Source organism: Herpailurus yagouaroundi, unplaced genomic scaffold (assembly GCF_014898765.1).
Source record: "Herpailurus yagouaroundi ecotype Mexico unplaced genomic scaffold, PumYag 28, whole genome shotgun sequence".
NCBI lineage: Eukaryota > Metazoa > Chordata > Mammalia > Carnivora > Felidae > Herpailurus > Herpailurus yagouaroundi.
The window spans coordinates 100,206,957-100,232,283 of record NW_024412376.1 but is presented as its reverse complement, the minus strand read 5'-3'; the positions used below and the strand labels follow the sequence as shown (position 1 = coordinate 100,232,283).

The window sequence follows — 25,327 nt, the reverse complement described above, 5'->3', positions numbered from 1 at the left end:
CCCGCCTTTTCCGACAAATAAAGGTCGTAGCCGCCGAATCCACGGGCGGAGCTAAATTTATCACGATTAATGCTGTCGTAGGACCACCCAAAGTGGAGCCCCACGTAGCAAGAAGATGACCCGAAGTTGCTCGGCAGTTGGCTGCAGCACCCGGGACACCGTGCTGAGCCGGGAGCGCGGCCTCTCCTTCCACCAGTGCGTGAGAGCACCCTTCGGCTGTCTAACCCCCAGCACGGCCTGGCGGGCAGTAGGCCAGGGTGGGGCGGGGCCGGGCTTGCGTTGCGCCGTTGACGTGACGTGGCGTGACGTGCGTAGCGTGGGGGAAAGGAACGAGGGACCTTTGAGAATTGGTGTTTTTCCTGTCTTTGCGGCTTAGCGTGTACCTTCAAATTGCTGATTCTTTCTCGTTGCCTACCGCTTGCCTAATGGCGTTTAGCAAGGGTTTTTCGAAAGGAGTCCTGCTTCTTTTCGGTCGTCTTACTATTTGACGTGAGGAGATGGGAAGGGTGGACAGTTTGGGAGAACTGTTGAAGGCGTTCGATTCCATTAGAGTTGTGTGGCTTACCCAGGAACAGGAGTACAGGTGGATTTTCACGAATACTGCCTGTTACTGCAAGTTATTTAGTAGAATTGGCTGAGCTCCACAAGGCCGGTCCTATTCTGGCTGGATCTGGTCATGGCAAGGAAGGTACATTGGCTCAAGAGTTGGGTGGGTTTTCAGACCAGTCTAATTCGAACCCACGACTATAGTCCATCCATGACATACAGTTGATTCAAAGTTCAAGGCACAATGCGAAGTAGAAGAGTGGGTAAAGCAAGATTCTCAAAGACAAAAAGAAACGTACTTCAAAAAAGAGGTAGTCTGTTAAGGTAATAGATGTAGAGAGTTAAACCACTGACAAAGGACTTTTATGAGAAAATCAAAAGTCGTTTTACGGGACAGGTGGTATTTGAGTTGGACCTTGAACTTAGGTTGTAGAGTGGGGGTGGAAGGAAGATAGCGCTTAAATACGAATAACATGGAAAAATGTAAAGGGGTGGAGAGTGCAGATATCAGAGGAGTGGAAAAAGTATCTTGAAGACATTGAAAAAAAATGTCAGGTTAAGGAGTTTCAACTCTGTATGGTAGGCCTTTTGTAGTCATTGTTTTGTGTTGTTTTTTAAATAGGGCTGGTTCCTCCACCTAAGCTGTTAGAATTGTATCTTGTAACCTTTCTTCTCTGGGATTTTCCCCCATCAATTAGTTCCTGTTCGTTTTAAATTGCTCCCTCTTCTGATTACTTGCCTAAAGTCGATGAGCATGCTCACATTACTTCCATTTTTAAACAGACACACAAACTCTTGAGTCTATGTACACCTCTGCACTACCCTATCACGCTTTCCCTCTATAACAAGGCTCCTGTAAACAGGAACATACACCTATTTTCCTAAGTCCTGTTGACTTTTCAACCTATGGTAGCCAGATCACTACTGCTCTAATACACTGACAAAGGGTCACCAGTAATGTTGCCAAATCTAAGTGAGCACTTCTAAGTCCTTCTCTTAACCTTTTTTTTTTTAACTTTTAATTATATCGACTGCTCCGTGAAACTCTCATCTTCATTGGCTTTATTGACACACTCTGTCCAGAGTTTTCTCCTTTTCCTCTAATTTTTTTTTTTTTTAATTTTTTGCTGCCCTGCTTTTCCTGTGCCGCCTTAAGATTCTTCAAGCGAGGAAGAATTCATTTATTGCTTTTATTTGTTTTATATATTGAGGACCAAAGTAAGACCTACTTAATTTTAAGAAGAGAAAGTGATGCAGTTATTACAGTAGTATACTATGGTTCGTCCAGGCTGATTTCTTCCCATTCATTCCATTTTCCTGATTTCTGGAAATGATTTTTCTAAAAATGCAAATTTTATACTAGTTCCCTTAAAAAAGGATTTTAATCCTGGGGCTTTTCAAATGCCTAAAGGCAGAATCCAAACTCCTCTGTGAAGACTTTTCTCCAATACCTGTCTTCCAACCTGGATTTAATTTCCTCTGTATTTCTGTTATTTTTTATGTGTGCTAAATTAAACACATGCCCTTATGTATGAATGGGAGGGAATAATCTTTATCTTCCTATGCCTAGGAAGTTGTAAGGAATGCAGAAGAAGGTAGAGACAGGAAAAGGAGTTAGAATACTATGGTGTTAATCGTAGCAACAAAGTTATATTGATCAGAAGTAAGGGTTCAGCAAAAAGGTAATATAGATTGGAAAGAATTTGTCAACTTGCCATCGCCCAAAGGCGTCATCTTCAGACTTCTTGAACATGGAGCCCTCTCCACAAAGAAATTTGAGTACATGCCCTGATAAATGTGTACTGATTTATAAATTACATACACGAAGTGATGAACTAATATGTATTATGAAACACAAAAATTAAGCGATGGGGCAAAACATTATAAAAATAAATTCTAATGTTTTCTTCAAATCTCAGTAGATGAGTGCACACTCCTCTGGTAGCCACTGACCTAAAGGATGGATCCCAAACTTCCTAGCACACACGATCTTTTGTGATCTGGCCTTTAGCCACCCCTCCAGCCCATCCATAACCAGTTCAAGCTACCTCTGTACTCTTCTTTAACCCTCTCCAGTCTACAAATTAACTTATTTTTCAATGCTTTATCAACCAGTAAGATCCTAGTAGTTATTTTATATCTGTGTTTATGCATTTGCTCGGAGTGGCCACTGTCTGCATGGCAAACTCCTGTTGATACATCAGCTCTAGCTCCAATATTCTGTCTTCTGAAGCCTTCCCCAACATCCTCACCACCATTACCAGAATTGTGAAGGATGTTGCAAGGACACAGGCGAGGGGCTTTGGCTGAAAAGCATGAATCAAAATGATTAAAGGTGTGGAAACTGTTGTTATAAGAATACTGATACTTGGTGAAACACATAAATGGTTAAATATGAGATGGGACTGGCAAGTTTAAAGAAGTGACAGTTTGATTCATTCTCCTTTTATTGGTGTAAAGAAATTAAACAATTTATTTCATAATCAAATATATGTATGATAACTTGGAAGAGTTTTTGCTATTTTTATATATTTTTATACTTTTTTTATACTTTTTTAGCTATGAAACATTTAGCTATGAAACATTTCAAACATTTAGCTATGAAACATTTCAAACACATTAGCAGGCAAAGAGTAATACATAACAAACACTGATATACCCATCACTAGAATTAAGCAGATGTTAACATTTTGCCTTGTTTCATTTTTTTTTTCTTTTCTGTTAGAAGAGAATTAAGTTACCAGGTATAAAGCTTTACCCCTCAATCCTTTCTCTGTCTCCCCAGAGATGACCACTGTAGAAAGGATTTTCCTAGCCACTTTTTTAGAAAATATGATATGCAGAGAGCCCAAGGTAATTTCTGCCAATAGTGTAAAAAAGGCATAGTTAACAGGAGAGAAAACAGATTCTGCATTAGTGTAAACCAATTCATTATTGTGTATATGAAATGATGATTGGTTTGGGATTTTTCTTTTGCCACAGGTGATTTTAGAATAGGGGAACATGAATTCCAATTTCAACTACTATTTACTGGTGGCTATACTTAGTTCTGGTCTTGGTTTCATCTTCAGTAAAAGGTAACCTGTTCGTGCAGAATTTTTTAAAGACTAAAACAGTTTTAAAAACATACATAAGCACTGGGGCGCCTGGCTGGCTCAGTAGGAAAAGCATGTGGCTCTTGATCTCAGAGTCATGAGTTTGAGCCCCATGTTGGGTGTAGAGATTACTTAAACTTTAAAACGTATGCACACCCACACACGTAAAAATAGCACAAGGTAAATGCTTTAAAAGTAGTATCAATTATTATTACCAATTTAATTTTGTACAGAATTCAAATTAGTCATGCTTGTTAGACTACAATATTTTTCAAGCCTTTCATGGTGTGTTATGCATAGGAAATATTTAATACTTAGGGCAAACCGACAAAGCTGTTTGGGACTGGCCTGTAATACCTACTTCAAGGGCTCCAAGTGGCCCAGGCCATTCCATGAGATAAGGGGATTGATGGCTGTAGTGAGCAGGCATGCCAGTTGGGAAACCGCATCAGAGGATCAGGCTAGTAATGCAACTTGGTGGACTGGCCAACTTTTTACTGTCCTTTGCATGGTTAGAGACTACGCCCCATCTGTGGAAAAGCTGCCTCACAAACGTGCCATTAGTTAAAAGAATTCAGTAAAAAGACATAGATTTGCCTCACCTTTATTAGAAAAACAGTTTCCTCTTGATCAAGTGGCATCATCTTCCTGGAACAATAAAATGAAAGTCTTGAAAGTGGAATTGTTCCTAGGAAAGAACAAACTCTGGGTAGCACTTTACCATTTACAAAGTGCTTTTGAATGCATTTGTCACCTTGTGCACTCTTAACTACAACCCTGTGAGGCAGCTGAGAGATTGAGACGTGTCTATTAAAGGTAATTGAAGGTTAAGTACAGATTTTCCAATTCAGTATTCTTTCTCAAGGTGATTGAGAGAATATCTCAGAAGTATGTTTTACCATTCTGCTATATTTCCCCAACAATGAGCTGAGGACATTAAAATTTTCACTAGTTTCAATTCCTAACAACCATATGCTTTAAAACCCAAGTTAAAATATACAAAATTCACACAGCTGCCTGTAGATCTGTCTCCAAGGTAAATCAAGGGAGAGGGTGCAGAAAGAGTAGTTTTGTGATCCCCCCCAACAAATTTCTAAACATAGTAATTTGGCTAGGATTAAAAAGAGAGAAACACGAGGTAATTTTTGTATTCAAGGCTAGGAAAAAGTGGTGCCTTTCAAAACAAAAGAGGAAAATTGAGTGTGGGAAATGTACTTACTTGTTTTCTACTGCTGAGTAACAAATTTCTTCAAAATGCAGTAGAAACATGATCTCACAAATTTCTGAGGGTAGGAATCCGGGAGTGAATTAACTGGGTGTTACAGGCTGTCTCATAAGGTAGTAGTAAAATGTTAGCCAACACTAGAATGTTCTGAACACTTGATGAGGCTGAAGGGTGCAGTTTCAGAAAGACTCATGTGGCCTTTAGCGGGGAAGCCTGTTTCTTGCCCAGTGGACATATTTCTGCAGGACTGCTTCTCACATGGCAGAGAAATTTTCCCAGAGAAAAACCATTGAATAGAGGGAGCAAGTACCTTTTATTACTTAGTCTTATTGACCGTTGTCTCTTCTCCTTTTTTTTTTTTTTTTTTTTGTATTTCTTAGAAGCAAATCACTAACCCTAGCCCACACTCCAGGGGAAGGAAATTAGGCTCCACCCCTTGAAAGGAATAGAAGTAAAGAATTTGGGGACATAGTTTAAAAACACACATACTAAATTTGAGCAGATTCCGTTAATGTAGTCAGTGAAGACAAAATGTAGGATATTTAATATGAGAATTACCCTCAGAAATTAAAGCAAATGAGCTCACTTAGATACTGAACTCTTGGATTCAAAAAATCAAAGAACTTGGAAATCAGATTAAGTAAGTTTAATTGGACTTGATGTTTATACGAAGCAGTTAAATAATAAATGGGTTTATGTAATCAATACTGTAGTATTACCATATTTTCATGTTAATGGAACTTTAATATGATTGCTGTAGATTTCCAACTGATACCATACAGCGCTCAAAATGGATCAGGGCTGTTAATCGTGTGGACCCCAGAAGCAAAAAGATTTGGATCCCAGGACCAGGTGCTATACTATGTTCCAAACATTTTCAAGAAAGTGACTTTGAGTCATATGGCATAAGAAGAAAGCTGAAAAAAGGAGCTGTGCCTTCTGTTTCTCTATACAAGGTACTTAAATCTAGGTGTAAACAAAACTAAATTCTACAGAGCCTTTAAAAACCAAGATACCTCACATTATAGCTAGAATTTACAAAGATTTAAAAAAAAATCCTAAATCTTAAAATAAATCCATTAATAGATTTTAAATGTGTAGAAAACTAGGTTTTTGGTTTTTGGTTTTTAATCTATATGTAATATTAGTAATTCTGCTTTGAAGTTTTTAAGGTATATAAATGCAAATCATTTTCTAGACCCACATAAAGATTACTAAATTGATCACAAAAATTAACTAGTAGATGCCTTAGAATTCAGGCTTTTGTTTGACACAGTTTCCATAATACTTAGAAATTATGCCTTTTTCGGGCCCCTCCCAGTAATGTTGATCTTGACCAAAAATATACCTAATTGTTAGCATTGATATAGAGAGGTATCTATGGAAAATAGAGGGCTTTCTATGAATCAGTCACCAGGATTAGTGTTACATTCTTAGCTTTCTTTTTTTATGTTATCCTTTTACCCTTTGGCCACATTGCTGTACGCGCTCCTCGCTGCACAGTCTGCAGTAGTCCTCTAGCTGTTCTCTGCTGATGCTATCCTTGCCTCCTCTTATCCATTGGAATTTCCTTTTGATATTGTTTACTCTCATTCCTGTATTCAGAAGAATGTCATTGGTGTCAAATCCAAACTCCTAAGCTCTAAGAGCTTCCTTTTAATTGTGCATTTCTAACTGCTCCAAATTCTCTTTTCAAACCACATTTACTAACTTCTGTATATGTGATAAATTGACTAACTTTCATGCTTTTGTAAAATCAATAATAGTTACTATTTATTGAGACCTGCAGTGGTCTAGGCATTGTGCTGGGAGATTTACATAAATTATTCTATTGTATCCTTAAAACAACTCTGTATTATTACAGTTATACAAATGAGGAGAGGAGGGATTGTAGAGGTTTAGTGACAGCTAATAAATGAGGGAGCCATGATTAAACCCAGATTAGTCTCAATTCCAAAGCCCATGCTCTGTCCACTATGCCTTCCTTTTTGCACAAATAATTTTCCTGTCCCCTCCATTAAATCATGTCATTGCTGTCTTAAAACACTGCTCAAAACTCATTTCCACGAAGCCTTCCCAAATTACCACCTTTCTGTTGTTACTTAAAACATATCAGAAACTTTCAACATCATGTTAACTTTCGACATCAGGTTACTATTTCTATATGGATGAAAAAAAACCCCAAAAAACTTTAAACCCTGTTCACATTTTCCTATAAATACATTTGAAGAAATTAGAGATTATGACCTTTTTTTAAAACAACTCTCCACATTAAAGGTGAGTCCTTTGATTTAGTGGTATTTTTATAGACCGCCTTCTGTGTGATCATTTCAAAAATAACCTTAATTTTATATTTCTGTTGTAGGTTCTTCAAGGTGTACACCTTAAAGGTAAAGCAAAACAGAAAATCCTAAAACAGCCACTTCCTGATAATTCTCAAGAGGTTGCTACTGAGGACCACAACTACAGTTTAAAGAGACCTCTGACAATTGGTGCAGAGAAACTGGCTGAGGTGCAACAGATGCTACAAGTGTCCAAAAAAAGACTGGTTTCTGTGAAAAACTACAGGATGATCAAGAAGAGAAAGGGCTTACGACTAATTGATGCACTTGTCGAAGAGAAACTACTTTCTGAAGAAACAGAGTGTCTGCTACGAGCACAGTTTTCAGGTATGATGTTCCCCTTTTCTTTTTTCTTTCTTTCTTTTTTTTTAAAGTTTCTTTTGAAAGAGTGCGCACATGCACATACACATGTGTGTGGGGGAGAGGCAGAGAGAGAGGAGACACAGAATCCCAAGCAGGCTCTGTGCTGTGCTATCAGCACAGAGCCCAATGCTGGGCTTGAGCTCATGAACCGTGAGACCATGACACCAAGAGTTAGATGCTTAACTGACTGAATCACCCATTGTTGCCCTGTGATGTTCCCTTATCCTGAAATATCATTAAAGTATTTACTTTGCTGTTGCCTATGAAAACATGCTTTTAGCTGAGACATGAAGTCTCAGGGTAAGCAAAAAGAAGGAAAAGTAATTGCCAAAATCCTTTTATGTATTTCCAGTTTTAAAAGTAATGTACTTATAGGAAAGGCAAAGAAATATATAATGATAAAAGTAACACATAATCCAACTACCCAGAGGTTAGATCATATGGCTTATACCATATACTGTAATTCTCATTTTTTATAAAGCACTTACTTGCTTTACTGCAAATTATTTTTAAACAATTTAAGTGCTTACATAATTTATCACCGAAGCGTTTTTGCAGTGGAGTCGAACCAGGTAATTTTCCAGTTCCCTTTGAGCTTGAAAATTCTTTGAGTCTCCATATATTATTTTCTAAAATATCCTATGGAAGATATACATGTCCATTGGAAAGACTACCTACTCTTTTCTTTGTGAACCAGCATATTTGAAGAGGGACAGAATAAGTATAGCCAGCTTACTCTTTGATGAAAGCCAGCAGAGATTTTGGATTTACATCCTGGTAAAAAATAAGTATGTCTTGTTTCTAGAAAAGAGCAGGTATCTCCAAAGGAGGAGAATATTTTGTGTTTTTCCAGGAGGGGAACAGAGGTGTAATAAACAGGGATCCCCACCAGGAACAGAGGATTTTTTTTCCCCTCAAAGTAGGCAAGGTCATCTGTTCAATTTGAATAGCATCCTATTGCCGGAATTATTTCTTGTGTCTCATTTGTACCCTCAGATAAATAGTAACCAGGAAGCAAAATAAATAAATGTGCTCGTAATCCAGAGACTTAATTTTATCCAGTTATTTTATCTTCTTCCCTGTTTCTCTAAAATTCTCCACTTAGGCTGCCAATGAATAATAAAACATAGTGATTCAAGTTGAAACTTTCTTCTTCCGTCTTTTGAGTGAAACGATCCAGGATGAGCAGGATAAATTGGTCAAGAGGTCCTAAGATTGGATATTAGCCTTTGAAACAAACTCAGTTAAACTGTGATGGTATTTGTATTTTGATGGCCACTGCTTTTTATATCCAAATGCTATGATCTGTACCTTAGAATGTTACTGTACACCTTCTTCACCACAAAGAATAAATAAATTTATTTTAACAGATTTTAAGTGGGAATTGTATAACTGGAGAGAAACAGCTGAGTACTCCACAGAAATGAAACAGTTTGCATGTACACTCTACTTGTGCAGTAGCAAAGTCTATGATTATGTAAGAAAGATTCTCAAGCTGCCTCATTCTTCCATCCTCAGGACGTAAGTGAATTACTTTTTAGATGTTAAATAAACAAGTATTTTATTATTTAATTGCATTTTATGTGTTGAAGCTATTCGTATTCAGACTCTCATTTATTAGTCCATTTGCTCTTTTTAAAAACTTCTAGTGGTATTTGCATATTATCACAACAGCAGATTTTCACCAACAAAATGAAGGTCTATAATCTGACAAATTTTTTGCATCTTCCAGACAGAGATACTCTCGGTGATAAAATTTGAATCTGAAAATATTGGGATTTCTAATATACTTCAGTAGTTTTAATATCCGACTATCCTAGAAAAATCTACAATAGTTCTAGATTGACACCATTGGTTTGAGGCTAAGCATAAAAATCTGCATTTTTGTTAAGCACTGTAGTTGATGCCCAGTGTGGGTTGTTCAGGGAGGAAATTTTGGTAAATAATTTTGTAGGATTTGTGGTCAAAATACACGGATATATTTATAATTCACTTAGTATGAAGCAAATAACTCAGTGACTTTACAGTGATGTCTTATAATAGTAATGCTCAATTTTTACCGGTTTTTATCACTGGTTTTACAGATGCCTTTTTATTTTTATTTATTTATTTATTTATTGAGCTTAAAAATGACAGAAATATATTGTCTCACACTTCTGGAGGCTAGAAGTCCAAAATCAAGGTATTGGCAGGTTTAGTTCCTTTGGAGGGCTGTGAGCAAGGGGTCTGTTCCAGGCCTCTCTCCTTAACTTGTACTTGGTGGTCTTTCTCCTTGTGTATCCTTACATCATCTTCCCTTATGTATGTGTGCTTCTGTGCCCAAATTTCCTCTTGTTATGAGGACCAGTCTTAGGATTGGGATTCACCCTAATGACCTCGTTTTAATTTGATTACCTCTGTAAAGACTGTATCTCCAAATAAGGACACTTTGAGGTACTGCGAATTAGGATTCCAATATATCTTTTTTGAGGGACACAATTCAGCCCATAACAGTCACTTTCCTGATGCATAAGCCTCCCCATTACCTACAGACCAGAGGCTTGACTCCTTCCTGTGGTTTATTGAGCTTCCCGTGGTGCGGCCCCTGCTAAGCTCGGAGGCTCATCTCTGGCCTCCCTCCCTGCCCTTTAGCATTCCATGCTCCAATTGTAAGGCACTCCTTAATGGCCTCTTTTTGCCACCAGGACTTACTATTCCCTGTGCCTGAAATGCCCATTCTCTCTCTTCATTGGTCCTAGTGATTACTCCTCAGTCTTCAGGCTCAAATTAGACCTCCTTTCAGAAGCCTGGCTTGCTGTAAGTGCTCCTCTCACACACATAAGAACTGAATCGTAGTTCTTTTTTTCTTTTAATGTTTGTTTATTTTTTTTTTTTTGAGGGAGGGGGGAGAGAGAGAGGGGGGTACAGAAGATCTGCACTTGATCTTAGCCGAAAGGCTGAGAAGCCATGAGAGGTACAGAGAATCTGAAGTGGGCTCTGTGCTAACAGCAGAGAATCTGATGCAAGGCTCAAACCCACGAACCATGAGATAATGATGTGAGCCGAAGTCGGATGCTTAACCGACTGAGCCACCGAGGCACCCCAGACCTGAATCATAGTTCTTAAAACACTGTCTTCCCCACTGGACCATGAGCTGCCCAAGTATGAGGTGCATCGGGTTTTTTGTTACACTACCACTGAACCCCCAACTCTGCATTGTACCTGAAGCATTAAATGGTCCCTTGATAAATATTTGTAGAAAGAAAGAATGCCTGAATGGTCATTTAGCATTTTGAGTAGATGGAAGCAGGAAATGCAGTGGACCTTAAGTCACTTTCTGAAGAGCAGTACTCCCTTTAATTCAGTGCAGGTGGGACAGAGGCCAGCCAGGAGTAGCATCATCTCTCTCTCCTGGAAGGTACTTCTTGGTTTCTTATTACTTCAACTTTAAAACAGATTCAGGGGTTCTGAACTGGAGAAACTCTAAGAAAGCACATAGCCCACCATCCGCTGACCCCACCCATTTAAAGAAGGGGGAAATTGAGGGCTGGCAGGCAGTAGGACCTTAATTATATAAGGGAACAAGAATTCCTGGCCCCCCAAAGGTCCTTCTGGCTGGACTAAATCAAACTGACATGAAACTGATTAACAGGAGAAAATTAAATTTAATAGCTGTACATACAGGGAATCCACATAGACATGGAAATTCCAAAGACAGACAAAAGAGGTATATATGTCATTCTGAACTAAGGAGATATGGGGATAGGGGTCTGGGATTTCAGAGGAAAGGCATGCACTTCACAGGGCAATAAGTGAAGCAGATGTTTGGTAATTAGATGTTTGCTCTACCATACATTTTGTTCACTTAGATAAAATCTATCTCTGTTAATAACTCTTATTCTGGGAAAGCCTCCCCAGTTTAGATTATTCTGTGTGGTTAGGAGGGGATAAAAGTTTCTCTTGAGTCTGCAGGGTCTCAAATGACTTCAACTCAAAATAATCCACATGCCAGGGTATCTGGGAGGCTCAGTCGGTTAAACATCTGACTCTTGATTTCAGCTCTGGTCATGATCTCAGGGTTCACTTTGTGGGATCAAGCCCCACTTTGGCTTAGGCTCCATGCTGACAACACAGAGCCTGCTTGGGATTCTCTCCCTCCCTCTCTCTGCCCCCCTGCTTGTGGGCTCGCTCTCTCAAATAACAAATAATCCACATGCCAGAGCAGCACATTCTGGGGATCCTGTCCTGAACCCCTTCAATTATGATATTGTTGTTTTCCATTTTGGGGAAAACATCTGTTTTATTTTCTAATGGAGATATAATTAATGTATAACACTTTATTTGATTTGGGTGTATAACAGGTATCCAGTATTTGTATATATTACAAAAAGATCACCACACTGTCTAGTTAATATCCATTCCACAGTTAAAATTACTTTTTTCTTACAATGAGAACTTTCAAGATCTACTCTCTTAGCAACTTTCTTTTTTTATTTAAAAAATTTTTTTTAATGTTTATTTTTGAGAGAGAGAGAGACAGAGACAGAGACAGAGACAGAGAGAGAGGGACACCACAAGCAGGGGAGGGACAGAGAGAGAGAGAGAGAGGGAGACACAGAATCTGAAATAGGCTCCAGGCTCTGAGCTGGCAGCACAGAGCCTGATGTGGGGCTTGATCTCTGGGAATGGCGAAATCATGACTTGAGCAGAAGTCAGATGCTTAACCGACTGAGCCACCCAGGTCCCCCTCTTAGCAACTTTAAAATGCATGATACAGTATTATTAACCATAGTCACAATGCTGTATATTACATCTTCTTTTTAAAAATGATTAACTTTCCTCCACATACTATTAAAGTAATACTAATAAAAAATTTGGAAGTGAGAGAAAAGAATGGAAAATTCATTAATTGTTTATCTACATTATATGTCAACAATTATTAACATTTAGGGAATTTGCTTCCAGTCTTGTTTCTGTGCTTAGATTTGCTAGCTTTTTTTTTTACATAGTTAATGATCTTTAATAGCTGCATAATATCAGGTAATTATACCCCATTTATCCGGGGCATTCTCCAACTATTGGACATTTATTTTTTTTTTAATTTTTTTTTTCAACGTTTATTTATTTTTGGGACAGAGAGAGACAGAGCATGAATGGGGGAGGGGCAGAGAGAGAGGGAGACACAGAATCGGAAACAGGCTCCAGGCTCTGAGCCATCAGCCCAGGGCCTGACGCGGGGCTCGAACTCACAGACCGCGAGATCCTGACCTGGTTGAAGTCGGACGCTTAACCGACTGCACCACCCAGGCGCCCCCTATTGGACATTTATATTGTTTCCGTTTTTGATTGTAGTGACCAGAAACATTTGGATAGTTGTGTATAGGCTTATTCACTCTCTTCTATCATCTGATTTTACTATTTAGGCCAGATATTATTCTTATTTATAAATGTCTACTTTTTGCTAGGCAGGAGATGTTTTTATAGATACTGTGTTGATATATCCCCCTCTCTACCTTTTGTTAGTCAAATTTTCTCTTTACTGGTTTTAAAGCACTGCTTATGGATTTTGCCCTGTGGTTTGTGTGAGACATTTCTTCATTTCCTGTAGTTCTCCATTAACTTCTGGATTAAATAGTCTCTGGCAATTCCAGCTCACACTGATCTTTTCTCTCTTTATGTCCATTTTGTATTTTTGCTATGACGCCATCTATTCAGTATAATTTTAGTACTCAAAAAATTGTTTATTTCTTTGGGTACTTTGAAACTAAAATACCTTGTTTAATATGATAGTAATACATGCTTGTTATAAAACATTCAGACAATATGTAAGTATGTAAATACTGGAAAATGAAAAAGGTTTATAGACCTTTTCCAGACCATTCCCCTAATTCCCAAGATAACTGCTATTAGTGGTTTGGTATATATTCTCTCAGACATTAAAAAAATATATATCCACAAAATTTTGTGTTAATGTCTATCTATTACTCTCATATATTGGAAGTATCTAGATTTTATCTTGACAGTTCTGAATAGTCAAACATATTCACATTTGATTACATTTCTATTTATTTTTTTATTAAAAAAGATATATCTTTTTATTTTATTTATTTATTTATTTTTTTCAACGTTTATTTATTTTTTGGGACAGAGAGAGACAGAGCATGAATGGGGGAGGGGCATAGAGAGAGGGAGACACAGAATCGGAAACAGGCTCCAGGCTCTGAGCCATCAGCCCAGAGCCTGACGCGGGGCTCGAACTCACAGACCGTGAGATCGTGACCTGGCTGAAGTCGGACGCTTAACCGACTGCGCCACCCAGGCGCCCCAAAAAAGATATATCTTTTTAACACACCTCTGCTTATGTATTACATTTATAATCATTATAGTTAATATTTACTTGGTAAATTTATTTATTGGTCAGGAGCGGCCAGTGAGGCAGGAGGAAAACCAGGAGATGTGATGGCCTGGAAGCCAAGTGTAGAAAGTATCTCAAGGAGATAGTCCACTCTGTCCCTGCTGCTGGGAGATCAAGTAAGAGGAGGACAAAATTGACCATTGGATTTTGCAAGATGGAGGTCATTGATGACATTGACAAAAGCAGTTGCAGTGGAGTGGTAGAGAGGTAGGCCTGGCCAAAGTGGGATCAAGGAAGACTGGAAGCCTAAGAAGCAGAAACAATGATTAAGCACTCCTTCAAGGAGTTTTGCTATGAAGGGAGCAGAGAAATGGGTCTGTGGGTAGAAAGGAGCATAGATGAAAGGGAGGGCACCTGTTGAGAGGGCACTTGTTCCAGCATGTTTGCATGCTTAAGGGAATGGTCTGGTAGAGAGGAGAACTGGTGGTGCATAAGAGAAGGGATAACTGTGGGGGATAATATCTAACACCATTGTGGAGAGAGGTTTAGCCTTAATTAGGAGTAGGGACAATTCATTCATTTAAACAGGAAGAGGCAGAGACACAGATTCAATACGTTAGCAGATTTAGTGGTAGGAAAATGAGTTTTTATTGGATTGCTTCTGTTTTTCTCAGTGACATAAAGATAATAGCAGAGAATTGGGGAAGCAGAGATAAGTTTGGGGAGAGGGGTGCCTGGGTGGCTCAGTTGGTTAAGCATCCGACTCTTGGTTTCAGCTCAGGTCATGATCTCATGGTTTCATGAGTTCAAGCCCTGCCATCAGGCTCTGTGCTGGATTCTCCCTCTCTCCCTCTCTCTGTCCCTCTCCTGCTCACGCTGTCTCTCTCAAAAATAAATTTTAAAACTTTAAAAAAAAGCTTGAGGAGAAAAGAGACAATTTGAATAGTTGTTTTTCCTCCTGTGATGATGGAGAAACAGTTATATGGTAAACAATTAGATGATGACAGACCAAGCTAAACTCATATTTTTGAAAACCCTTGTTCAGTGAGACAGGTACCTGCTTCACTAATTTCAACTTGTCATATCTTTTTCTAATTATTAGCCACTATCAGTCACCTCTGTAATTTTCTTTGTGTTGATGTTGGATCTTTATCAGTTCTCTCTTGAATTCTCTATGTCTAGAACCTTCCCAGAGCTGTACTTCTTATAATTCCAGTTCTTTGGGTCTTTAAGATAGTTTGTTTTTACATATCTTTTGTAAGAATGTCATAACATCCTCAGCCTTCCTGATCATAACAGTGATATATATGGTATGATCTTAGTAGATTTTCTCTGTCTCTAATTTTCTATTTAGGTTTTCATTGCAATTAATAAATTAGCTCCCTCTATAGGTAAGATGATGTGAGAGATTCAAAGGTAAACAAGACCATGGGAGGAGCTAAGAGTCTTTTTTTATTGTTGTTTTTTAATGTTATTTTGGAAAAGAAAAAACAGTGCCAGTGGACCTAATAGTCTTAAAGAAAAACACTCCTCTGCACGATGGCTCTTCAGCCTTGTATTTTTTCAGGCAGAGTTTTAAGCCACCCAACTGACTACTTATAATCACTCTGTAACTAAGCTATTGTTCAATTTAAAATATCCTCTTGGGGCGCCTGGTTGGCTCAGTTGGTTAAACATCAACTCTTGATTTTGATTCAGGTCATGATCTCACAGTTGTGAGTTTGAGTCCCACTTTCGGCTCCGTGCTGCTGGTGCAGAGGCTGCTTGGGATTCTCTCCCTCCCTCCCTCTTTCCCTCTCTCTCTCTCTCAAAATAAATAAACAAGACATTAAAAAAATACCATTTAGGTATCTATTTAAAAATCAAGCTCAAAGAACAAGCTTTTTTAAAAAGCCTATTTAAGGGGCGCCTGGGTGGCTCAGTCGGTTAAGCGTCCGACTTCAGCTCAGGTCACGATCTCGCGGTCCGTGAGTTCGAGCCCCGCGTCGGGCTCTGTGCTGACAGCTCAGAGCCTGGAGCCTGTTTCGGATTCTGTGTCTCCCTCTCTCTCTGACCCTCCCCCGTTCATGCTCTGTCTCTCTCTGTCTCAAAAATAAATAAATGTTAAAAAATAAATAAATAAAAAATAAATAAATAAAATAAAATAAAATAAAAACTTTTACAGGGCGCCTGGGTGGCTCAGTTGGTTAAGCGTCCGACTTCAGCTCAAGTCACGATCTCACAGTCTGTGGGTTCCAGCCCCGCGTCAGGCTCTGTGCTGACAGCTCGGAGCCTGGAGCCTGCTTCAGATTCTGTGTCTCCCTCTCTCTCTGCCCCTTCCCCGCTCATGCTCTGTCTCTCTCTGTCTCAAAAATAAATAAAAACATTAAAAAAAATTCTTTTTTAAATAAAAACTTTTACATAGAGGCATTAAGTAGTTTCATAATATACTGACTCCATGTGCAGCACAGCATCTTTGGTGTTCATTTTAGAGTCAGTCCTAATGCAAGAAAAAAATTTAAACAATTAAAATTTGGAGACCTGTTTGCAAAGGACATTCCATATACTACTGGGCTGTAGCACCCTGGTGGGTAACCACTGTCCTATTTTCTCATTATCTTACTGTTTCATCCTATTTTAAAATATAAACAACTGATTAATACATTTGTCTCTTAAATAGGTTATAAGCAGCTTAAAATCGATGTCTTTTGCATGCTGTGTGTTTTTCAAACCCATTAGTGCATCTTGAAATCAATTCAGTGGGTCATAATTGGCATTATACACACACATATGTTACATATATGTGTGCATGGCACGTAATGAGGGTAAATTTCATTTATGGAACTTTTAGTTTGCGGCAAAGTATGTGGAAAGCCCTGTCCTGAAATACTTAGGGCGAGGTACATTAAAATCTCAATTAGAGGCCTGCTGTCCAGGAAGAAACCTTGGCAGTCCAGAATATAGCCCCCAAGTCAGAAATCCCAAAAAGTCATTTGAGTTACAGAAGTACTTTAGCTAAGATGAACACGTCAGTCTCTACTAGAGAATCCAATTTGTCTTATTTCAGATAGTTCTTAAACTTGGCTATTGTCTCTCCTGACCCTACAGCAAATTAGAGGTAAATTAGAACTGAGTGAAAAGGATTCTGAAGACAGCCACTAACAGTAATTGGAAAGCATAACCAGGATGGAAAGGTCAGGGACACTGCAAAGGAACTCCTAAGGTAGTAGTGTATGTACTTTGTGCAGGGCAGACAGATGCAGACACCTTCATTGTTCCTTGAGGGCACAATTTGAGGTCGCAAGGAGCGGTGAGAAAAGCACTGTCAGGACACCAGGAAAGTTGGGCTTCACACTTGTATGCAGCTAGCAGCACAGCAAGGGCTGTGTGGCTTCAGTTCTGCCTCTGTCCCCGTTTCCCAATCTCTAAAATGAGGTAGATGTGCTAGATGTTCTCAAAGTTTCCTTCCCCTTCAACCGTTTTCTCATTTCATTGAATTTACAGGTAAGACTGGTTTATGATCTAAACACGACAGTTACAACAAACCGGGTAATTGTTTTGTATATATCTTAAAGAAGTAGATGAGCAATGGTGTATTGAAATACTTACTTTGTGTCTAAGCTTCTCTGTTATCTTAGTATTTTATGGTAACTATTTGAATAGATGCTTGAAAATGTCCATAGAATTTGGCTACTTATATTTGGCTGTGTTTCTATAGGGATCTGAAGCAACTTAGCAGCAGTTAAGGTATTTTTTCCTTTTTTTTTTTAATTTCTTCATTTAGTTTTTTATATATATATATATATTTTTATATTTCCCAGATGGTTATCCAAATGCAAACCCAGTCCAGGCTTCAACAGCAACATTTTTTCTTTTCTTCAGCGAAGAGTAGAGAACGGAGACCAGCTCTACCAGTATTGTTCACTGATAATAAAAGGCATATCTCTCAAGCAACAACTTCAGTGGGACCCCAGCAGTCACCATTTGCAAGGGTTTATGGACTTTGGCCTCGGCATACTTGATGCTGATGAAACGCCCCTTGCGTCCGAAACTATTTTGTTAATGGCCGTGGGTATTTCTGGTCACTGGAGAACGCCTCTTGGTTATTTTTTTGTTAACAGGGCATCTGGATATTTGCAGGCTCAGCTGCTTCGTCTTACCATTGGCAAACTAAGTGACATAGGGATCACGGTTTTGGCCGTCACCTCTGATGCTACAGCTCACAGCGTTCAGATGGCAAAAGCGTTGGGAATACATATTGACGGAGACAACATGAAGTGTACATTTCAGCATCCCTCATCTTCTAGTCAACAGATTGCATACTTCTTTGATTCTTGCCACTTGCTCAGATTAATAAGAAATGCATTTCAGAATTTTCAAAGCATTCAGTTTATTAATGGCACGGCACATTGGCAGCACCTTGTGGACTTAGTAGCCCTGGGGGACCAGGAATTAGCAAACATAGAAAGACTCCCAAGAAAACTTGCAAATTTGAAAAACCACGTGCTGAAGACGAACTGTGCTGCCCAACTGTTCAGTGAGAATGTGGCCAGCGCGTTGGAGTGCTTGCTATCGTTAGGCCTGCCTCCTTTTCAAAACTGTATTGGTACCGTCCATTTTTTACGCTTAATTAACAACCTGTTTGACATTTTTAATAGTAGGAATTGTTATGGAAAGGGACTTAAAGGACCTCTACTGCCTGAAACTTATAGTAAAATTAATCACGTGTTAATTGAAGCCAAGACAATCTTTGTTACATTATCTGACGCTAGCAGTAATCAAATAATTAAAGGTAAGCGAAAACTAGGATTCCTGGGATTTTTGCTTAATGCTGAGAGCCTAAAATGGCTCTATCAGAATTACATTTTCCCAAAGGTCATGCCTTTTCCATATCTTCTGACTTATAAATTCAGTCAAGATCATCTGGAATTATTTCTCAAGATGCTTAGACAGGTATTAGTAACCGGTTCTAACCCTACCTGTATGGCATTCCAGAAAGCTTACCATAATTTGGAGACCAGATACAGATCACAAGACGAAGCCTTTCTAAGTGAAGTAAGCATCCTTGACATTTCAATTGCTCGAAGGACAGACTTGGCCCTTTGGACCGTTCAGCGTCAGTATGGCGTCAGCGGCATAAAGACTCTTTTTCACAAAGAGGATATTTGCCGAGACTGGTCTAATTGTTCGCTAAGTGAGGCGTTACTAGATCTGTCAGATCACAGGCAAAAACTCATCTGTTGTGCCAGTTATGTTGCAAATAAGTTATCAGCTCTTTTAACTTGTGAGGAGTGCATCAGTGCACTGTATGCATCAGATCTCAAGGTTGCTAAAATTGGGTCACTGTTGTGTGTTAAAAAGAAGAATGGTTTACATTTCCCTTCACAAAGTCTTTGTCAAGTCATAAATATTTGTGAGCGAGTTGTAAGAACCCATTCAAGAATGACAGTCTATGAACTACTTCCTAAACAGAGAGAATTGTATCTTCAGCAGAAAATATTATGTGAGCTTTCTGGGCATATTTATCTTTTTGTAGATTTAGATGAGCATCTCTTTGACGGAGAAGTGTGTGCCATCAATCACTTTGTAAAGTTACTAAAGGATATAATAATCTGTTTCTTAAAGATCAGAGGTAAAGATGCAGCTCAGTACCCTTTAAAACACCATTCAGAAAGAATTGAAATGAAAACTTTGCCAAGAATACACTGGTCATCATTACAGGATTACAGATGTTCAAGTTTTGCTAATACCAATAAATGCAGGCATTTGTTAAGTAATGATGGATATCCATTCAAATGAGGGACCTAAAATATCTTAAAATTTTCATGAAAAATTATTGGTCAACATTTGAAGTTCAACCTACCATATTTTATAAATTGACCATTCTGCACATTTGACAAGTTTGTAATACTAGGATTTCTAATTATGCGTATTATAAAATCTGCTTGTACTTGGTATGGTTTGCAACATTTCAGTTACTCGGAATGTAGAACGCAGTTAAGTCAGTAGGAACAGACCAGCCAACAGATGCTGCCTTTGAATATACTACTATAAGACTGAGTAGTGTGACTGGACATACTTTTTAACTTGTTCAGTCTACTTTAAAACAAGAGAGAATAACAACAACTAAGAGTCATTAAAACATTGACTTCTTTTATAAATAGACTACATTCCCTAAAAGAGCTTTGGTTTACAGCTCTTAAGAATGTTGACAGGAAAAAAAAAAAAAAAAAGGAATATAAAACCTTGGATGTAATTTTTACTTACATGTGAAAATCTAGATGTGGTTTGAAAATTAGGCTGAGTTAAAATATCAAATACCACAAAATCCCTTTGCCAGGGTACCCTAAAATGGGAATACTTAGGCTTTATCGGGCAGAAGGTAAGCACATGTGCCATGAGATGGTTCCGTGTGCTGCAGCGAAGTTGGGGAATGTACTCTGAGAAGTAAATAGGGGATCTCATTTTCACAATCCATTGTCCTTGGACTTCAAAATACTACTTTTGAATAATAGAGTGGATACTTACTTGACTCCACTGGAAGAGCCCAATGCTCATCAGAGAATGAGGAGAAGCCTTATTTCAAGCTCTTCTGAAGTGTCCTTGTGTTTTGCAGGGAGGCTGAAATATATTTTCAGTGTTGAATGAATAAAGGGACTTCACACCATCCAATTAATAAATAGAAAAAGATGGGCAGTTGAGACAGTGGTTATGAAAATATTTGTCTTAATTATATGATTAGTTTTTTCAGAAATTTAGGAGAAGCTTAAATGATCTGAAGATGGAAACATACCTAAGGACAATTTTCTCCATTCTGTCACACCCAGACTTTGAAAAGATGAGTAGAAAAACGTAGGTATATGTTGTACTTTCACATATGAGGAGTGTTTTAAATGGATAAAAGAAGAAACAAGCGCATGATTCCCCTATGTGTGTAAAACATCTACTCTTTGTATGTGAATAGTCATGAAGTATAATTAATATGAAAACTTAAAATTGCAAAAGATTAATGACTAGACAAAACTTGAGTTTTATTAACTGAAATTCTCCTTAAATTATATATTTTGATATATTTGTTTTGTTCTACCTCAAACAAAGGCTTAAGTTTGGAGATGTAACCAGAGTTGTACTAAATTTTATGTAAGAGCTATCGCTGAGAAGTCTCAATAGTGTGGGTTGTATTTGCAATAGAATTTTAGATACACCAGGATGAATCTTATTTAAAAGAATACTACTTGTAAATCACCACCTTTAACTTATTGCTTATATAAATCCAAGTTTTGTCCAGATCTTTACTTAAAACTAGGTTTGTATCTGTAGGTGTCTCATGTTCTTTGCTGTTGCATTTTACTAATGTACTAGTATATTCTGTAGTTTAATTAGTGTTTTGCACTATTTGAGTGCTGGATAAATTGGACAAATATTGACAACAGGAATATTTCCTTTACTGCCTTTTTAAAATTTTTTTAACGTTTTTATTCATTTTTGAGAGACAGACTGTGAGCAGGGTGGGGCAGAGAGAGGGAGGGAGACACAGAATCCAAAGTAGGCTCCAGGCTCTGAGCTGTCAGCACAGAGCCCGACGCAGGGCCTGAACCCATGAACTGTAAGATCGTGACCTGAGCTGAAGTCCGACCCTTAACTGACTGAACCACCCAGGCACCCCTCCTTCACTGCCTTTAACAGTTAATTGCTCTTGCCTTAGTGAAAGTATTTTTTTTTAATTTTTTTTAACGTTTTATTTATTTTTGAGACAGAGAGAGAGACAGAGCATGAATGGGGGAGGGTCAGAGAGAGGGAGACACAGAATCGGAAACAGGCTCCAGGCTCTGAGCCATCAGCCCAGAGCCCGACGCGGGGCTGGAACTCATGGACCGCGAGATCGTGACCTTAGTCGAAGTCGGACGCTTAACCGACTGAGCCACCCAGGCGCCCCTTAGTGAAAGTATTTCAAGTCTGATATCAAGTTTACTTAACATGATATGCTTTATGGTGAATTTTTAAAATAAATTATTCATATTTGATGAGAGTAATTTACTTTATAATTTCCACTTAGCACCTTTGTCCTTTTTTCGTCAGAGAAAAACATTCTCTTTTAGAAATTTATCCTTCCTATGTTTCAACACATAGAGCAGGAACAACTGGATATCCACATGCAAAAGTATTAACTCTAAATGGGTCAAAGACCTAAATGTAATAGGTAAAAATATAAAACTCTTAGAAGAAAAGAGAGCAAATCTTTGAGACTTAGATTAGGCAATAGTTTCTTAAATATGACACCAAAAACATGAACAACAACAAAAAAAATTGGACTTCACCAAAAAAACTTTTACTTCGGAGGACACTGTCAAGAGACAACCCACAGAATGGGAGAAAATTTTTACTACTCACACATCTGATAAAGGACTTGTATCTAGGATATACAAAGAACTCCTATAACTCAATAATGAAGGACAAATAACCCAGTTTGAAAAATGGGTAAAGAATGTAAATAGACACTCTTCAGAGGAGATAATACAAATGGCCTATAAAAACATGAATATGTGCCCAACATCATAAACCATCTGGGAAATGCAAATCAAAACTACACTGAGGTATCACTTTACACCCACTAGGATGGTTATAGTAAGAAAGTTAATAGCAAGTGTTGACAAGAATGTGGAGAAATTGAAACCCTCTTACACTGTTGGTGGGAATACAGATGCTTTGGAAAACAGCTTGGCAGCTCTTCAAAAGGTTGAACAGAGTTACCATATCACCTAGCAGTTCTACTGACAGGCGTATATATAATATATCCAAGAGAAATAAAAACATGCTCATGTAAAAATTTGTACACAAATTTCATATTATTATAGCTACAAAGTGAAAAAACCGAAATGTCCAACTGATGGATAAGTAAAAATGTGTTGTATCCATACAATGGGTAACATAGTAAGTATATATTATGCTTTATGACAAACTGCCACAACTCTTTTTGTGAAATAACTTCACCACTCTGCATTCCAATCAGGAAATGTATGAAACTTCCAGTTCCTCTCCTTTCTTCCCAGTACTTGGTATGGCCAGGGTTTAGTTTTGAATTAGCCATTCTAATAGGTGTGCAGTAATAATTCACTGTGGCTTTCATTTCCATTTTCCTAATGGCTAATGATGCTGAGCATCTTTTCATAGGATTATTTGCCATCCACATAATCTTAGGTGAAAGGTCTGTTGAAGTCTTTTGCCCCTCTTTTGGAAGGTTGGTTTTTTTTTTTATTGAGTGTTAATTATATATTCTGGATAGAAGTGCATTATCTAATGTGTTTTGCAAATATTTTCTGCCAGTCTGTGGCTTTTCTTATTGTGTTTTGAAGGGCAGACATTAATTTTGAAAAATGCATTTTATCAGTTTTTATCTTTTAGGGATACTTCTTAGTTTCATATCTAAGAAAAAGTTGCCTAACCCAAAGCCACAGATTTTTCTTCTCATGTTATCTTCTAGGTATTTGGTCGCTTTAGGTTTTTCATTTTTAGGTTATGATCCATTTTCAGTTCATTCTGGTCTTTGGTAGAAGTTGAGATTCATATTTTACATATGGATATCCCAGCAGTGTTTGTTAAAAAGATTATTGTTCCCTGAATTACCTTTGAGCCTTTGTAAGAAATTGACCACATATATATGGGTCTACTTCTGGGCTCTGTTCTGTTCCATTGATCCATTGGTCTAACATTTCACCAGTACCACAGTGACCTGATGAGCCTTATATGAGCCTTGAAGTCAAGTAGGAGTTTCACCTTTGTTCGTTATTCAGAAATGTTTGGCTGTTCTAATTGTACCTTTCTCTATATATTGTTTAATCAGCTTGTTGATTTTTTTTTTTTTAATTTTTTTTTTTCAACGTTTATTTATTTTTGGGACAGAGAGAGACAGAGCATGAACAGGGGAGGGGCAGAGAGAGAGGGAGACACAGAATCGGAAACAGGCTCCAGGCTCTGAGCCATCAGCCCAGAGCCTGACGCGGGGCTCGAACTCACGGACCGCGAGATCGTGACCTGGCTGAACTCGGACGCTTAACCGACTGCGCCACCCAGGCGCCCCAGCTTGTTGATTTTTTACAAAGATTCCTGCTGGGATTTTGGCTGGAGCTTTGGGGAATCTAAAGATCAATTTGGAGAGAAGTGGTATCTTCATAGTATCCAATGTTCCAATTCACAAACATGGTAGATCTCTCCTTTTTTAAGGTCTTCTCTGATTTTATCAATGTTTTCTACACTTCACCTACAGATCTTGTGTATATCTGTTACATTTCGCATTTTGTGGTGCTACTATGCTAATTGTAAAAATTTGTTTCTAAATGTTCGTTGCTACTATGTAAAAATACAATTTTACATATTGACTTTGCTTAAACTCACTTTTTCTAGCTTTTTTTCTTTAAAGATTACTGACTTTTGTATATAGGCAGTCACATTGACCAGTAGATACTGTCTTATTTCCAATCTGTGCTCCCCTGCTTACTATACAGTAACCTCCAATACAATGTTGTAGGAGTGTCTTGTTCCTAGTCTAGCAGGGGAAACATTCAGTCTTCACCATTCATATGATATTAGCTGTAGGCTTTTTAGTAAATGGTCTTTTCAGGTTGAGAATCCTTTCTCTTCCTGGTGTGCTGAAGAGTTTGTGTGTGTGTGTGTGTGTGTGTGTGCGCGCGCGCGCACATTTCAGTCATAAGTGGGTCTTGAATTTTGTCATAATTTTTCTGTACCTTTTAACTTTTTTGGAAAAATATTTGAGCTATAATATACATATTGTAATATTAACCCTTTTAAAGTTCAGTAGTTTTTAGTATATTCAAAAGGTTCTCTGCAACTTTTACGATCATACAGTTTTACTTCTTTTTTATATCCATGCAGTGAGTTACATTATTTTTGAATGTTGTCAACTTTTTATTCCGGAGATAAACCCAACCTGGTCATGATGCATTCTTTTTATCTATTGCTAGACTTCATTTGATAATATAATCAGGGAGTTAAATGTCTCTGGCCTTATAGTAAATATTACCCTGAATATATTTTCTTAATGCTTTTGAGAAAAAAAAATGCCTTAAATGCTTTCATAAAACTATTTAAAAATTATAATTAAAAAAAAAAGCCCTTATACCTTTCATTTTATAAAGTCATTTGGATCATAAAAACCTCACATTCGGTCTATAGATAATGACAAAATCTGCATTAAGGAAACACACAGACACACACACCCCTAAGTAATTGACACAGTAGAAAATAACTCCAATAGTAAAGGCTTTCTATAGCTGATTGGCTTCCTTCTCCTTTGGGTTGCTGCTACGGAATTTCTACAGAAAATGCTGAAAAAGGATGCAACATGATGGTAGAGATCCTAGTTTGAAGCTGCGTTTACCTAACAAGTATTCTCTTAGCTGTTTGTTACAGAACAATAAAAGTGGAA

General features: G+C 38.0%; 1 protein-coding gene across 3 annotated transcripts; it reads left to right on the top strand.

Annotated features, from left to right (window-relative positions):
- The first annotated feature begins 16 nt into the window (after positions 1-16).
- On the top strand, positions 17-21,314 carry THAP9 (THAP domain containing 9). Of its 3 annotated transcripts, XM_040479623.1 has the most exons (5): positions 17-195; positions 5,627-5,822; positions 7,232-7,535; positions 8,942-9,092; positions 17,706-21,314. In XM_040479623.1, exons 1-5 carry the CDS (start codon positions 116-118, stop codon positions 19,681-19,683), a joined length of 2,709 nt encoding a protein of 902 aa, XP_040335557.1. In that variant the 5' UTR covers positions 17-115; the 3' UTR covers positions 19,684-21,314. The 3 variants fall into 3 exon arrangements, with proteins under 3 accessions (XP_040335557.1, XP_040335568.1, XP_040335579.1); XM_040479634.1 differs by lacking the exon at positions 5,627-5,822; XM_040479645.1 differs by lacking the exons at positions 17-195; positions 5,627-5,822 and adding an exon at positions 6,632-7,143.
- Positions 21,315-25,327: the final 4,013 nt, after the last annotated feature.

Coding starts and splice junctions, on each gene's coding strand:
- THAP9 (XM_040479623.1), top strand. CDS start 116: ATGACCCGAAGTTGCTCGGCAGTTGGCTGCAGCACCCGGGACACCGTG. Junction 196..5,626: donor CGCGGCCTCTCCTTCCACCA/GTGCGTGAGAGC, acceptor TGATTGCTGTAG/ATTTCCAACTGATACCATAC. Junction 9,093..17,705: donor CATTCTTCCATCCTCAGGAC/GTAAGTGAATTA, acceptor TATATTTCCCAG/ATGGTTATCCAAATGCAAAC.